Genomic DNA, 17,932 nt, shown 5'->3' with positions numbered 1-17,932 from the left:
TTCGTTTAATTTAATTAATTTAATAAATTATGAAATTACAGTTTTGCCCTCGGGATAGGATTATTTTGCTCACTTTTTAATCCGGATGAATTTTGGGGAAATGAATGCTACTATTGTGTAGATCGCGTCGAGATGAGTCCGTAGACACGTAGTGGGCTCAAATTGGAGTTGTAACGAAGAAGTAACGAGCTACGTAAGCCCAATGGCATAATCGTAAATATTTCGAAGTTCAATTTTTAAAAACCCAGATTTTTTCTTCTCTCTCTCCCTCTCTCTCTCGCATGCGAACCAGACCCCCCCTAATTCGCGACCAGCTACAACCGGTCTGAAATTTTAGGCTCTCACCGCTTCATCCGGCCACTAATTTGGGTGGCACTGGTACGAAAAGAACCGTCACCACCTCCTCTCTCTGTCCCGACCGTCCCCCGACATGATCAACAGCCGCTGCCGCCAGAAAACACATAAAATAGGCCGGTTTTTCTCAAAACTTCTTGGAGTTCCTTTGGGCAATTCCGGCCACCAATTTCTTTGATCTAGGTATTCTTTTTCATCATCTCAATGTGTTCTAGCTGATGGTTGGGTTGTTTAGGATCAATTTTTGCGTTTTGAAGCTGAATTTATCGCTTCAAGTTTTGGCCGATTTCGGCTTGTAATACAGGCTAACCCTTGCCACTTTTTTGCCATGGTCAAAGAACAAAAGTTTTGCCATTCATTATTTTGATCATGTTGGTATAGGTCTTGACTTGTGGTTTGGAGATTTTCCAATCGCCGGGATTTTTCTGGGCACTTGTTCGCTACCTGGGGGTGTGGCGGCGCGTGGGCATTGTTTGGGTATGATCCCCATGTCGTCCAGAGCACGACGGTATGCTCGGATTTGAATTTGTTTATCGTTTGCCTGTTGATCGGATATCACATATTGGGCGTTATCTGGGTTTGATAGGTTTGGAATGTTGGATCGACTCCATTTTCATATATGTTGATCTAGGTATCTCTAGGATCGTGTAGGAATTCGCAGATCGTAAATTGGAGTACCGGATGCTCTGATTCAATGACTTAAAGTTTGCGTTAAACGATAACCGTCCAATCGTGCGATCGCGAGCGATCCGACCGTTCGATTGGGACCAAACTTGTAGGACATGTATATTAAATCTTGTTGAACTTGTAGGAATTTTCGGATCGAAAATCGGAGGTCGTGGGCCCTGCGGACCCGGTTGACCAAGTTTGGGCAGTTTAACCTCTCGGTTGACTGTGAGTCTTCCGAGGTAATTTCACCATTCGAGGAGTACTAGAATAACCTTATTAACGAGTTTTGACTGTTATTTGAGTTTTGTTGATTATGTTGGGATTATACGATTGTTTAATAGTATTTTATGAAATTCTTGGATATTAGTTTGATAATTGAAGTTATGGAATGGATGAGTTGTGAAGGTGAGTCATGGGTCTCGGCTATGATTATTAGTAAATAAGTGGACGTTGTGTTTAAGTGTACCTCGTTCTTCTAATATGGAATTTCTTATACAAATAAGTTTTGATTGATTATTGATTTAATTTGGGTTAATGAGGATATGGGATCTTTAAGGGTTATTATTTAATATTACTATGATTATGATTAAAGCATATGGATTGGGTGATAGCGGGTTGTTTAAGTCTATTATTTTAATTGTGATATTTATTATTTTATAGAAACTATGTGTAAACAAATTTTGATTTTGATTTGAAATATTTTTGGGTCTTGATGGAATATATGCTTGAGAGTTTATTTTTTATACAATGAATAGATATTTGGAAAAAATTGAATTAAGAAAGGGAATATTATTTTTATAATATTTATATAAGGGTTACGAACTTCACCATCATATGTACATTCCCTGGTCACTACACCCACACGCGCCGTTGGATTTTCCGGCATGTGGGCTTCCTTGGTTACTGATTTTGGATACATGGAAATGGATAGTTAGGTAGTTTGCACGTGTATGACTTGTCACAGGCGCACGAGTATTGAGGATTCTGCTGTGCGTGCTGGTTAGCTCAGTCCCCTGGGTGGACGACGTCCCTAGCCACATGGTTATTGAGGATTCCTTCATGTGGTCTAGTCAAGCGATCCCCGGATTGGATTGTCTTCCCTTGGTACATGATGATGGTGTGAGGTAAATATATTGGTATATATATATGTATGTAAGATTCTTGAACTGGTGCTTCGTGAGCATAGTTTTGATGTATGGACGGTGTTGTTTTGCAACATACGCCTTGGATAGGGTATGGTTGCAGGAAAGAAATGCCTTTGGAAAAGTAGCTTGACTGGTTAGTTTTAAAAGAGTTATGCATAGTACTTGTGAGTTTCTACAGGGAAATGGTTTTGAGTTGAGTCAAGGAAAGAAAGGAGTTCATCATATTGGTTCATCATACATTTGGGCTTCTCCTTTTTCTTTTTCTTTTTGGGGCATCAAAGTATTATTTCATGTCATTAATAGACACCATTTGACTGAGAGGTACTGCGCACCATTTTTATTTCTTAAGAGCTAAATTATGAAATTTAAAGATTACAAAGAAGAAGGAATCATCCAAACTTAGATAATATATGCATATACACACCAAAAGAGGTAAAATAGATTTAGGGTTTATTTCATGAAATTCGCATGCACTTAACATGCAATTAAAAGAGTGATGCTTTTTTTCAGGGGTAAACTTCAATAAGAGACCTGAGGCCCAATGTATGTGTAATCTTATAGTGAGAGAATCCAGCAGTCCAAAAGAGCTTTTCCCACTCTGCTTCATTACGCTCTTTGCCATTGAGGTGGACCATCATCAACATATCCCACATGAGCTGAGTTTCAATTGATTTCTTATCCATCTTCTTATTATCTGCAGACACATTTATGTCCAGGATGATAACCTTTCCTCCTTTTTTGCTCCGAATTGCTTCTCTACTCTTCTTTAATATCTTCACGCTTTCGTCATCACTCCAATCATGCAGAATCCACTGATCATTGATGCCATGCATTAATTAATGGTTAATTACTTTAAAGTAAGCCTTGAATTTATACTCACAACCACATCGGGCATAGAATTAGTGCATCGATTGATATGTCATTGTTAATAATTCATTTATGAATAGTAAGGTTTATTAAAATTTCAGAGGGACAGACCTGCGGACCACTAAAAACATAAGTATTCCCCCCAAATTAACCACCAACATAGTCCAAGTTGGTGTGAGGTTTATATAAAAGGGCAATGTTATACATTTTGTCTAAGTTTCCAATGTGTTACTTTACATTCTTCAACAAGATTGTTTTTTCATTTTTCGTTTTATTATTAAACTCCATAAAAATTCCTTAAATACACAACTCGAATTGAAAGCCAAGCAAAACAAGGACAAGTTTAGAAAATTCTGCAAAGGCAAGGGTGAGATATATATTTACTAACAAGAAGGTAATAATTAATTAGGAAATTAAGGAATAATAAAAATGAGAGAAATAATTGAGTTTTATAATTCCCTTGAGGAAAATTGCATTTGCTGGGGGTATCTTCTCGAACATGTCTCCTCCAACAAAATCCAAATTGTCAGTCCCTTGCAAGTTTGCAATAACATGTGGTTGGTCAAAGACAGTGCAATTAATGTTGGGGAAGGCCTTGGCAATGTTCTTGGCCATGGTTTCTGTGCCACCTCCAACATCAACCAAGGAATTCAAACCCTCAAAAACTCCTTCACACTCTTCAACCACTGCCCTTGCTAGCAGCTGAGAGTCAGCCTCCATTGCGTCATTAAACAAGCTACCAAGCTTTGGTTGCTGAGCAGCCAAACCCCAAAAAGACCTTCCATGTGCCATCTCAAATGGGGAAGCTGGTTGATCATGATTTCCATTATTGTTCATCTGGCACCAAGTGCCCATCAGATGAAATGGATCTATCAGTACTGGATCAAGATTCATAAGTAAAAATTGTCTGGTGCTTAATGGACCTTCCTTGAGGAGAAGCCTGGAAGCTGGTGTTAGGCTATACACCACAACAGCTTTTTCCTCCGCTTCATCATCAAGATCCTGATGAACAATATTCTCATTATTGTTATTATTATTTGGAAGAAGTGCTAGCTGAACTTGCTGGTCTTGTGCAAAGAAATTGGAGTGGACGAGTATTCGCATGAGGCGTGCGATGAAATGAGCTTTCGAAGGGTGGACATTTAGGCTGGAAATGAGATTGGAAAGGGATGTGGGTTGGCCATGGTTGTGAATCACATCTGGGATGCCTAATTGAACTTCACACTTTAATGACATGGAGTTTATGAACTGAAAGATATGATTCCACACATGAGCTTGAGCTTGAAGAAGCTCATGGCTAGTAGCACGAACTTTATCATTATTCAAACTCATTTATCTAAGTGTGTATGTTTATATGTGTAGCTCAAGAACACCGATGGCTCTTATTTTAAGTCTTCTATACTGGGGATCTGCTTATATAGTCGTTGCCGACCCGACACAATCCACATCCCAATTATTTAAGTAAAAGGTTATTTGTAGCAATGGTCCCTCAATTATACTCGGAGTTACATTTTGGTCACTCAACTCCAAAAATAGTTACAGAGGTCACTCAATTAGGTGTTGTGTTGCACCATTAGTCCCTACCATTAGAGAGACTTGACGGTAAGGACTAATGGTACAACACAACACCTAATTGAGTGACCTCTTTGTAACTATTTTTGGAGTTGAGTGACCAAAACGTAACTCCGAGTATAGTTGAGGGACCATTGCTACAAATAACCCTTTTTTTTTTTTGGTTATTTCATTTTTATAAATATTTAGAATGAATTTCCAAGTTTAACCATGGATTTAACGAAAAAATAGACAGACTTGACGAAAGGGACTAGTAATTCAACACCATACATAATTGGGGACCTCTGTAGCTATTTTTAAAATTGAGTAACCAAAATGTAATTACGGGTATAATTCCAAGCACCATTGCTACAATTAATCCTTGAGTAAATAATACTAGAAGGGGCCGTACGTATATGCTAATATGCTATGCATGCGTAGAAGGAAGTTACTGTTGATTGAACTTTGAAGTGGGAGAGAGAAATTGACAAAGTGAAGTTTCATCTAATTATTATGTATATGTAATATTATATATAATATGTTTTCCTCCTTCAATAATAATTATATTCTCTCCTCTATCCATCTTCTTTCCCAAATTTGGAAGCAGGAAGAACTCAAATATTCAGAGATATTAATCTAAGTTCTCTTCTAACCCTTTTCATTCATTTTAAATATATATCATCACTTTTCAATCAAATAACCTTCATTTTCTATGAAGCATCAAATTATAGAAATTTCTAGAAATTGAGGAACCAAAAGAACTCTTACAATTGATCCAAATCTAATAGTTAACAGTTTGTTGGCTTAATGACAGAGATAGTGGAGAAATACTCAAAACATGTGGTTGTTGCACTCTGAAGTCTGAATTGAGGAATACGCAAAGCCATATATATATAATAATCCAATAGTACTATTAAGTTTTCAAGTCATAATTATCCAGAGATTCAGTTTTAAAGTTTAAGAACAGATAGTCATCCAAAAGGATGAAGGACGGGCAGTGGGGTAGGCTAAAGTTTGAGATTCTACTCCAAAATTAATTGACAATAAACGAAGTAGCCTAACTCTTCATAAACCCATGCAAGGTCTCTTAAATTTTCAATATGGGACAAATACTGAACATTTGTAACATAACTATCGTTCAAAATGGTTTCATCTAACGGCTAATCAAGTGGGTTATAGTTTGTGTCAAAAAGTATCTCTTAATTCTGACCCTATATATACATGTTTATTTTGGCTTATGTGCGTGATTTTTAAATATATCTAAGTTGATTTCTTTACATATTATTCTTATTGTGTACACCTAGGAATTTTTAAGCAAATGTGCAATTTTGAAAGGCTAAAAGCTTTATATAAAAAAATTGACAATCAAAGATCCTTATAATTTAGACAATACCAATATCATTCATAAGTCATAGAAAAAGAATAGCATTACAAATAATCTACAATTGTTGTAGAAGAAAAAGAAAGCCTTGTTCTTAAAAGCCCTAGAGTTAAAAGCCTTTTGTCCTTTTATATGCAGGCCCTAGATAGAAATAGGTTAAAGCCCAGAAAATGGCAGTCCAGATTTCCTCTTTATTTTATTTATTTATTTAAAATATCTTGGTCCAAAACGGCGTCGTTTTGGCCAGGATTCTTTTTTTTTTTTTTTAATATAAAACAAACATGCTGCGCGCAGCAGCGCAATGCAATACAGCAAAGCAACACAGACTCTGTTTAGGCTTTTCGTCGAACACCTAGACTACGTCTCTTAGGCTAAGCAAAGGTGCAATATTTAGCACCTACAATGGCTTTTCCCTTGAGGGGAGATGCAACTGCACCTCCTTGCACCTTAATAGGTCAACCAGTGATTGTGTATGTAGAAACTATAATCTGAATGCCTCTAAATTCTAAGTACATACGTGACTGTACTGTTTCATGCACACACTTTCCTAATATGGAATGAGAGTGATAGGTTATTTGGTAGATGATGTATGAAGATTTTATGAATTCGGATCCTGCCAATAACTTACGGGGGTCGCTGTTGTACCACTAAGATTATTGTAATATATATGCAATGATGATACCTAATAACTGATATGGAAGATCATAATTAAAAGACTCCAATGTTAATTGCAGGGGACCAAAAGAAGGGCCAAGCAAATCTCATCTAATCCCTTGTGAATGGTACGTGAGTAGACTGCGGAGAGCCTATCTTCAAATCTCTGTCAGCAGCTGCCATCTGTGTTTTTTCATAATTTGAAATCCAGAAAGAAAAAGAAGTTAAGTATGATAATTGTAAGATAGGGTCCATCATGCATATATGATGCATGAGGACATGAATGATGGGGTTGCTCTTTTCTTGACCAGAGATTCGATTGATGGGATGGGAAGGGAAGGCAGGCAGGACTAGAGAAGAGAATGAAGAAAGAGATGGTGGCTATTACTGGTTCATGAAGCTGCACGTAATTAGTTAGATTTGAAGACGGGCCCTCTGCAGTCCACTCACGTAGCATTCACAAGGGCAGCCAAACGATGTTTCGTCCAGAAAAGAAAGTCATCCAAACATATAGATTCAGACAAGACTGCAGAATCATGTAATCGGTTTTTTGGTAAAAAGTGGTTCTTAAAATATATATTCAGAATTAAACACGTTAACATATCACTGTGATATAAATGAATGCAAGTAGCTTGTGCATGCCAAACACACTAAAAACAAGCAAAACTGGCATATGAGGCATGTGGGATCCAAACAGCTAGCTATTCTTCTTTTATTTTTATTTTTTCAATTAGCTTTTTGTGGGAGCAAATACTTTCGTCTTCAACTATAGCACATCACGTGGAAAAGTAGAAGAATATTCCTTAAATTAATTAATTGAACCAATTTATTAGGCCAATTAATTAATAGGGATAATATCGTAATTATAGGATATTATATTTAGGGAGCTTTAGTTTAAAACACAACATAGTTTACTAATTTGGAAGATAAGAATAAAATTTAATCTAATTAGCATAATGCCAAAGATCAAATATAGTACCTAGTTTTATAAAAATATCATTAAAAAAAATCAAAAATTACACACAATGCCACTCCTTCTAAGGGAAGCATACTATGCCACATGTCCATATCTAGCCAACCATCTTTGTTGGAATCCCACCGTAGGCCACCACCGCCGGAATCCCACCACCGACCACTACCGCAGGAATCCCGCCGCCGGCCACCACCGCCTGAATCCCGCCACCAGCCATCACCGCCGGCCACTTGCCACCACCACCGTTGGCCGCCAATGCCTGTCGTCAGCCTACCACCATCTGTAGGGGACCAACTACGTTGCCCTTTATTCACCTTAAAAAAAAAAAAAAATCATTTCAACACTTATTCACACAAAAACTGCAAATAAAAACAGAAATTGCAACAAAAATACAATGTAGATATCAAATATGTTTTTATAAAAAAAAAAAAAAAACGAAAACAGCTACAAAAATAACTGTAATTAAATGAAAACTGCAATGCAGTTTCCAGTTTCCAAAAGTCCAATTTTGAGTTCCCTTGCTCTTAGGTAGTTCTACTATTCTCTTGCCCACCCAATTCCTCATCTGGGTAGCCTCTACTCTTCAAATTTGTGAGGTTGAAGGCCAAGGAAAGAGCAAAAATCCAATTGTAATTAAATGAAAACTGCAATGCAGTTTCCAAAAGTCCAATATTTTGAGTTCTCTTTCTCTTGGGTAGTTCTACTCTTCTCTTGCCCACCTAATTCCTCATATGGGTAGCCTCAACTCTTCAAATTGGTGAGGTTGAAGGCCAAAGAAAGAATAAAAATCCAATTGTAATTACCAAAACTGCAATGTAGTTTGTTCAAAACTACAATGCATAACCTGTATAAAAATTTATTGAACTAAAGCTTAAATTGTATTGCAAAATATCATATGACAGTGATGGCATCAACAATTTCCAAATCAAGATAAATATATAGTAAGTCTGCATGCCACATTCCAAGTTCAAGAAGAAACTGAAGAAATACCAAGAAGAACAAGCAAGATATATGAACTAAGAGAACCATACCCTTCATTAACAAAATTCCATGCAACTTGAACAAGGGCATTTTGAGCTACTTTGAATTTCTTTATTGCCTCAACCAGCGATTTATATGGATGGTTTACATTAAGATCAAAAGCAAGAGTTGTAAGAACAACCCTCTCTCCAAGTAAGACTATGGTTCCAGTACTTCCAATCTCATACCTCATTCCTTAGCTCGTAGTCAATTTGTGGACACCCATAACTTGGACTTTCCGTATCTTTGCTTGGAGAACCTTCTCTCTCTTTGAGAGTTATATGCAAACCAAATAAGAAGTAAAGTCAGCAATAAAATTTAAGAAAAAGGTTTGATGCGACAAAAAAAATAATAATATACCTTCGGCTAAAAATAGAGACGACAAACGGTTTTGAGATATCACAACCTCCTGATTAACATAAAGGAAATGGAAACAAGAAAGCAGTGTTATATTATATAGAACTCATTCATCCACTGTTTGACTGTTGGTGGCCAGCAAAACGAAATAGAACAAACAATAGTAATTTGAAATGCTTTTGGTTCCATTTTCTATGATATCCTCAACAACCAAATTAAAAATTGAAAATTTATATGATCTATTTTTTTTTTTCCTTAGGCTAATTCAAGATCAAGGGCAAAATTAGTACTCAATTGACTCTGATTTCCTCAAAATTTCACAAAATTTTGAATAATTCACAAACAGTAAAAATAGACAATGAGAAGACAAAAGATTTTCTCGGGAACCAAACGGAAACCTTACCGTCTGATTGTTACGCGAGGATTGGGAGACGAGGTGAGGTCAAGAGCGGAGATGGCGATCGTCCCTGACCCTAAAGCAACCAAAGAAGCAGCCCATAGCTCCCGAAACCGACCTGTCAAGAAACCTTAACACTGATCTACAGAGAAGCTATCCTTAATTAGCTAGCTTTATTTGAGACCAACAATTAATAAAGAATGACTAGCTTTATTAATTAGCTTTATTAAATTTCATTCTTTAGACATAACTAGCTTTATTAATTAGCTTTATCAAGAAACCTCAACACTGATTAAACATAAACAAACTCCATTGTAGGTCTCAAATACTAATTAATAAAGCTAGTTATGTCTAATATTTAATTTTTCTTTATATTTATTTAATAAGATAATATCATTAATTTAGATATTATCCTAATAAGAAGATATAATCATTATCAAATTCAGAGATTTGGATCCCAATCAAATCCCTAATGGACTCAATCTCTACAATTTGGGGAAAGAATAAACTCTTTCCCAATAAGAGTTTTATTCTCTACGAAACCCTAGTCTTCGAGGCTCCTATAAATAGGTGGCTTCATTCATCATTCAAGGACCTACTCCTCAAACCCGGGAAAAATACCTAAAGCTCTCTCCCTCTCTCTCTCAAGCCAACGGCAACACCCTTGCCACCAACCTCTCCACTCTCCACTTTCCATATTTTCTCCATACTGCGCCAGCCACCACACATAGCTCCGGCCACCCGGTTCACACCATACATACATATCTATACCCTTTTGTTAGCTATTGTTTTCCTACAAACACTCGACCTAACTTAGGCATCAGAGGGCCTTGGACAACATCCCCTGGTGTTGTCTATTTATTCCAATCCTTTTTACAGGAATCGAGGAAGAGAGAGAAGGAAGATCGAAGGTTGAAGAATCACAAAGAGAATATTCTCCCGCGAGATTATTTGTACAAACATTTGGTGCTTTCATTGAGAGCATGAGTTATACTAAATGCGTGCTCAAGGAATCTGTTCCTCCTATTTTCCAATCCGCTGAAGATTTCCAAATAGTCATGGTTGGAAGCAAGCGCACTAGGAGCAAGACCATCGCGATGGCTCAATCCGCGATGCCCAAAGCCACTCCTCCCACGATCCCGCGAACGACATGATGGCACCACCACCTCTCGCCACCATGAACCCGTCGCAAGCCCTTCCTACCGCGCCACAGCAGCCACCTCTTGTAACTGGTACCATCATGCCACCTGCGGACTAGCAGCCAGGACTGCCGTACTGGCCCTTGCCACTATCGTATCGCATCTAGGCCCCACGGCTGGTTCTACCTCTCAAGGCCCCACGGTATGCACAACCGTGCACCCTCACGGATCCACCGTCGTGTCCTTGCCACCACACCACCTAGTGGTCGGGTCTAGCCACCACCATGGCACCGCTGCACACGGAGAAACCACCCACCAAGATGGGCTCACTACCACCAACGACTTTGGCCCAATCTTGGAGCAACCTTAGTCATTCCCTCCATTGTCTCCACGCTCGACGAACTGTCCCGTGTACCTCTCCAATGAAACCCTAGCCCGTGTGCAATTAGGCTATACACACTTTCTCCTCCCGGTCCACGAAGTCAAGTAGACCTTAATATGAGAGTTTACCAACTAACTCAGCGAATGGACGACCAAAAAAATTTAATGAGGCACCTCCTCAACCAAATAAACTTGGCACCTTGGCCTTGGATAACAGGCTGAAGAGAGAAGGATGGACGAACGAGCCAATAGGCAGTTCGATGGGTACTAGGCAGGTTGAGCAGGAGTGTTAGATAAAAAGTGTAATAAAGAAATTAAAAATTCACCCAACATAATCTCACTCTTATTTATAAATAAAAGTTTTTATTTTTAATTGAGTACGACCCACTCAAGATAAAAATATCTCTTAATTATAATCTCTTTGAAAATAGAAAACCCTTTGATTCCAATATGAAGAATGAAATAAATAGTGGAATTTGATTTGATGTCACGGCTGCATCTAGGGAACCCTAGACTACCTACATACCCCATTTTGGGGATCAAGCGTTTTGTAGTTCTCAGATAATTTGATTGGACTTTCAAGGAATGAATGACCCCTTGAAAGAATTTGTGGTATGCGAAATATTTTGTGGAATTTGGATGAATGTGGTTGGACCAGGGATTCAATTTGATTTTGTGGTTGGAAAAGTGTTTGGGGCGAATTTGGTTAAGGCACACCAGGGATTCTGTTTGGACTTGCAGTTGTATTTGGATTGAATTTCCAAATTGCCTACGTATCCTTGGCGGAATCAAACCGGACGTAGTTCCTTGAAAATTTGATTCGACTTTCAAAGAATGAATGACCCCTTGAAAGAATTTGTATATTTGAGAGATTTGAATTTGATCTCCTTAAAATTTGCAAGGTAGATGACCCATGATAAAATTTGGAATGGTTTTGTACCATTTTTTTATTGTTAATGTCCAAAGAAAATTAAAAGGGGATTTTAATGAACGCATTAATTTACTCACATATGGTTTTAAGGATTAATCCATTAACCACATAATTTATTTGGACCACCCATAAAATATTTTGGGCTTTTGAGAGTTAATGGGTAATTTGTTTTGTCAACCAATCAATTTGTTTTCAGGCCTTAACATTTCTATTAGTTGGCCCATAAACAAAAAGCCCACCAGGCTTTGAGAGCCAGCTGCATTTGAAAATGTCTATTTGGAGTAGTAGAGATCAATCCAAACGAAGTCACTCCCATCTTTATGTGGAGTAGTTCAAATCACTGGACCAAATTATATATATCTCTTCAACTACCCATCTGTCACAATCAATATGGAGCCTCGGGTCTGAGATGCAAAAAACCAAGGCAAGACCTTTCCTTTGCTCATGTCTGTCAAAGCAGACCATATAGTCCACTAAACATGAATTGAAAGTCATCCCAGGCGTCATTCACTTTGCTTTGGCAGGTTTCTTTTATTTTTTTGTCTTATTCCCCTCTCTTTGCTTTTTGTTTCTTTTCTTCTTATTTGCTTTTCGTCACTTTTCTCTTTCATCTGCTAGGACTTCTTCAACTTTTAGGCTTCTTTGTCTTTGGCTTATGTTGCTTTTGGATTCTTCAACAGTCACAACACAAGAGGCTTCTTGGTGAGCCATTTTTCCTTTTGCCTTTAGCTTGCTGATGCTTTGTGCATCCTTTTATTTCCAATTTGATTGGAATTTCTAAGGCTTTGCATATTTTCCTTTGCAGACTCACATCATTTGAGAGGTCCATCATACTGCCCATTGAGGTGCTGGTTTTGCTTTGTCTCAGTTGCTTCATGTTTTGCCAGCAACAAAGTGATAACCTTTTGCAATTTGCTGCAGAGGAGTGCTAGCTTAGTAATTTTCGTGGGCTATCTGACTTGGGCTTTTTCTTTGTTGGCAACTTTTGAAGCGCAGAACGTGGCTGTGAATCATCAGCTTTTGTAAGCTTTCTGGCAATCAGTAATTTCTACATCTCTTTTAACATCTTCACTTATATTTTCTTCTGTTTATGCCAATGGGTGAGACTAAAACAGAGTTATTGATTTTCTCCATTTGCAGCACGTTTCGCTCCCTGTTCTTCTCCAATCTGTAGATTTGGAATTTTGCTCTGCTGAAGGTGGGTTGAGCATGTAACAAAGCATCTGAACTGTTGATGTTTTCTGTTTTTGGTACTCAAGAACACTCACAAGGTCTTCTCTGAGTACCACAATGTGCCTATGGACACTCACAAGGTGTTCACAGCACTTGTACAGTGGGATTCTTGTAGAAGCCCATCTGTAATTCACAATAGAGAGGTCCTTGTGAGAGCTCTCTTTGTGTAAGTAGCATAATTATTGCCAATTTGGGAGGATTTGTTCACATTTTTCCCCTGCTACGGTCTCTGTTGATATGATACATTTCTTGATATCAAACATGGAGGAAGTTCAAGCTTCTGTACAATGGCCTCACATACATATTTTTTTGCCTGCAAGTCAGTTGTACATAAAAGGATACTTAAATGAATTTGTTTATACCTTCTTAATGGTATTATGACAGAGCTTCGTATCTCTTATGCTTGCTTCTCTTCTTTGGATTTCTGCAGCAGTTTGGTGCTTTGTTTCTCTTCTTGTGGATTTCTGCAGCAATTTGGTACTTTTTTCTTCCTTCTGTTTTGCATCCTTTGGTTCCTTTTTATAGACCAAGAGGAACTGACATAGTGGAGCCAGTTGTTGCCTCCCGTATGTGGGTGGGAGTAACTTCCCATTTCCAGCCACTACTCAACTCAACGTACATGTTCTGTTAATGCTTAATATTTTCTTGTAAAAATATTAATATTAATTCATTTGGGCCTAAGCCAATTTAGCAACAAGTCCACAAAACCATTTTAGCTATGGGCCCAACTTCTTTAAACTTGGGCCAAAATTTAATTTGCTATGAACGAATTTTTTATCTCAACAGATGCCCCCTCAAGCATCGTCCGTGTAACTTCCTTTATGCGTACGAGGCTTGATAAAAATTTATAACCTTGGACTAACACATATTGCAAAATTTTCAGGCATGGATGCAAATGGTCAATTATACGTCCAACGAGTGCTCGATAAGAAAGGGCTTCCAATTGGTCAAGAATATGATAGGTCTATGCCTTTGAACTCAGTTCAAATTGATGTACCTCCTGAGGATAGAGTCACTTGGTTTACCACTGAGAATGTGAACTCTGGATATTGCGAGTTTATTCCTGATGATGGAATTCTTAAAGTTTGTCGAGTTCACGGTTCAAAGTTTGAAGCCTGCACTTTGATGGAGGTCAACAATAATACCGATGGTGACACTGAAGTTGGCCATAAAAATGATTTTCCTCCTATTTTATGTAAAATGCTCAAGAGCAAAACAGATTGGGGGCGTGAGCTAAGTATTCGCGGTTTAGCAGAGTTTCGTCCTGGCATCCTAGAATGGACTGAGGCCATTTTACGAGACTTCAAAGAGGAATTATTTCGTGCTGAAATCTATGGTGCTGTAGCTGTTTCCCGCTATCCTTATATGTATTCGCTAAGTGTCTGGAAAGCCTTTCTAGAGTTGTGGGGGCCTTTGACCAACACTTTGCACCAAGGGAATGGTGAAATGGGAATATCGTTGTATGACCTGAAGATTATTGGGGGTTTACCCATTTTAGGGGTTTCTTATGAGGAATTTATACCTCCAAATCGAGATTTGCATTGTGAAGCAATGTTTCCGCCAACCATTCGGGAACTTCTTTTAATTTATTCTCAGCTCTGCTCACTTTATGATCAAAAATGTGTATTCTGGGACCAGTGGGTTGCACATTTTTTCAGAGGGAAAATAATTTATGGAACTTTTGGTGAAGGAAACATCTTAAAACCAAGAGAAAATCTGATGGCTCGAAAATTAAATCTGGAGATATCAACTGAAGGAAGATTAACTGCCTTCCTAGCATTCTTTCTTAGCAGATTTGCTCTGCCGTCAAGAGGTTCTCGAATAAGGCCAGAAACTTTTTACATGGCCAGTTTGATGGCTCGAGGAATAAAAGTGTCAATTGCACCAACTGTGTTGGGCTATATATATCATGGCCTTGGGGAAACAGTCACTTGTCCGAGAGGTCCTGGTACTTCTTTAGCTTGTTTTCCAGTTCATTACGTCATTGGGTGGATGGGTGAGTATTTCCCCTGTTTGTATAGATGCCATAATGATATTGAATTTCCAGCTAGTTATCCTCATTTAACTAGGTATGCTGGTATTGCTGCTAACGATATGGACATTTCAAAGGCCAGAGTTATTTTTAGAAGTGACATCTCCATGCGATATCGTCCCAGCGCTTTTGATGAGCATGATGGCCTTACCTTTATGGATGATGAAAAGCTGTCAGATGACCGGTTTGAGATGTTAGTTTGTACGCGTTCATCCAAACTTCCTATAAGGGTTGATAACAAACTTTGGCTGGAGCCCTATCACCCAAATAGATTTGCTCGCCAATTTGGCTTTGATCAGGGTGTTCCTTCTGATAAACTTGGCTTTGGTATCTCCAAGAGAAGTCATTGTAATGTTGAGGATTTGTTCAGAGCTCAGACTTCACTTCTAAGAAGAAACACTTCAGCGCTTTTCTTCATTCCGCGTTCTACTCGTATGGGGCAGTGTACTTATTGGTACTGCCAGTGGTGGATGGGTTATACCGCATCCTACTTGGGTTTGTCTGTGTCAACTGTTTATGTAAACCTGTCCAAGCGTCCTCTCAAGGAAAAACCGATTTATGTAATATCCAATTTGAAAGAAGTTTCCACTGGCTTACAAAAGGAAGTCTTAATTTCCGAGGTGGAAGCAAGAAACTCATCCATTAATGTGAAGCGGCAAAAGGAAACTTCCCGTCCTGGGAAGAGGCAGAAGGAAAGGGCATGTAGAAAAAATGAAGACACTTTCTCTTCGTCTGGAAGCAGTCAAGATGTAAACTTTAAGCGGATTCGTTATCCAAAATCCGATGGTTCTTTGGGCACAGGTCCTGAGAGAGCCAAAGTTACAAAGGATGTGGTTCTTGACAACTCCAATTTTGAAGCAAATTCAGGCTTACTGAATCCTCCGACTGACAATTCTGTGGCGCAAGAATTGGCTAAGTCTTCACCTTGTGGTGCTAACATCATATTTCCATTAGCTAATGGCATGTCATCATTGGAAGGCTGCAAAAAATCAATCTTTGATATTTTTGGCTCAGAGGCGAAGAATTTCAGGCATGTATATATCATTGGTGAAGTGCAAGGTATTTTTGATAAACTTCATTCTTCTAAGTCATCTGACGAGATACTTGCTCATCATGAAGGAATTAAATCAGTGTTTAATGTCTTGCGATCAATGTTGGACATTCTTGATTTTGGCAAAACTGAGCTTGAATGGTTTGTTAACACAATTGACCAAATTTTCTGCCGTGCCTTGCAAATTTCTGAGAATGCCAGAATTGTTGAACAAGGTACTCGGGTTCGCGATCTCATTCATCGTCATGATGATTGTCTAAACTCCAAAAAGGTAGTTGACTCAGACTTATCGAATTTTACTCGAGAGCTCGAAGACTTAGATGCTCAGGAGTTTGTTGTTAAAGAGGCAGAGGAACGAGCTCGTATACTTCGAGAACAACATGATTCACGAAAGCTTTCTCTTAATTGTCAAATCAAAGATGCCAAAAGTTCTAGAGAAACTAAACAAATTGGATGAAGAGCTTCGCCAGTCACGTATCGGTGAAAAATAGCTTCTCGAAATTGAGCATATCGAAGCCTCTTGCAAGTCACAGGAAGCGGAAATCCAAAAACTGATTACTTCATTGGTTCCCTTTTGTAATAAGTCCTAATAGGACATCATCTCTTTGTAATTGACATCTTTTGGACTTTGCTGTTTTCTCCATCATTTTCTTCATGAATAATAAAGCTGACGGAACATTTATTTAATTTTGACAAGCTGCTCATAATATTTTATTTTGGCAACTTACTTTCACCTCATGCCAATACAATTGGAGGAATGTTTTGGTGATTTATGGCTGCATCTATCTATGAAACTAGATTGCCTACGTACCCTGTGAAAGGATCAAGCCAAACGTGGTTCACTCCAGGATTTTAAGGGAGGAAGTGTGTTTTTTGGCTACATCTAGCTGTGAAACTAGATTGCCTATGTACCCCGTGAAGGGATCAAGCCAAACATAGTTCACTCCCGGATTTTAAGGGAGGAAGTGTGTTTTATGGCTGTATCTAGCTGTGAAACTAGATTGCCTACGTACCCCGTGAAGAGATCAAGCCAAACGTAGTTCACTCCCGGATTTTAAGGGATTAAGTGTGTTTTATGGCTGCATCTAGCTGTGAAACTAGATTGCCTACATATCCCGTGAAGGGATCAAGCCAAACGTAGTTCACTCTTAGATTTTAAGCGAGGAAGTGTGTTTTATGGCTGCATCTAGCTGTGAAACTAGATTGCCTACGTACCCCGTGAAGGAATCAAGCCAAACATAGTTCACTCTTGGATTTTAAGGGAGGATTTATTTTTGGTTATGTGATCCTTGTAGCTGCATCTAGTGTTAAAACTAGACTGCCTACGTACCCCTTTCGAGGGATCAAGCCGCACATAGTTCAATTTGAATTTTTTTTTTTTTGGGCCCTAACTTCTGCTTGAACTGCCCTTTCGGGTTTTCAGTCCAACGGGCTATTGTCTAAGCATAGAACCTCTTTACAAACTTCCCATTTACACATGGGTAAATGCATGTTCCTTCAAGATTTGACAGTTCATAAGCACTTTTAGCAAAAACCCTAGTGACGACATAGGGTCCCTCCTATTTTGATACAAATTTTCCATTCATCTTTCGAGTAATGACAATGGGTCTTCGTATGGTAAGAAATAAATCTCCCACGGAAAATGACCTGAATTTGACCTTTCTATTGAAAGTACCTGCCATTTGAGCTTGGTAAACTTCGAGTTTTTGTTGCACAGAGAGGCGTTTCTCATCCAATGCCTCTAGCTCAGGTAGCCTGACCTTCACATTTTCATATGGGTTGACTAGATGTGTAGCT

The 17,932-nt window shown here is 38.5% G+C and overlaps 1 protein-coding gene across 1 annotated transcript; it reads right to left on the bottom strand.

The window, feature by feature from the left end:
- Positions 1 to 2,674: 2,674 nt before the first annotated feature.
- Positions 2,675 to 4,367, bottom strand: LOC117623005 (trans-resveratrol di-O-methyltransferase-like). The gene is made up of 3 exons (XM_034353840.1): positions 4,095 to 4,367; positions 3,497 to 4,037; positions 2,675 to 2,982 (listed from the first exon to the last, which is right to left on the bottom strand). Exons 1-3 carry the CDS (start codon positions 4,365 to 4,367, stop codon positions 2,675 to 2,677), a joined length of 1,122 nt encoding a protein of 373 aa, XP_034209731.1.
- Positions 4,368 to 17,932: the final 13,565 nt, after the last annotated feature.

This window comes from Prunus dulcis, chromosome 3 (assembly GCF_902201215.1).
Source record: "Prunus dulcis chromosome 3, ALMONDv2, whole genome shotgun sequence".
Lineage (NCBI taxonomy): Eukaryota > Viridiplantae > Streptophyta > Magnoliopsida > Rosales > Rosaceae > Prunus > Prunus dulcis.
Note: the sequence above shows the minus strand (reverse complement) of the source record. Positions and strands in the feature narration are given on the sequence as shown.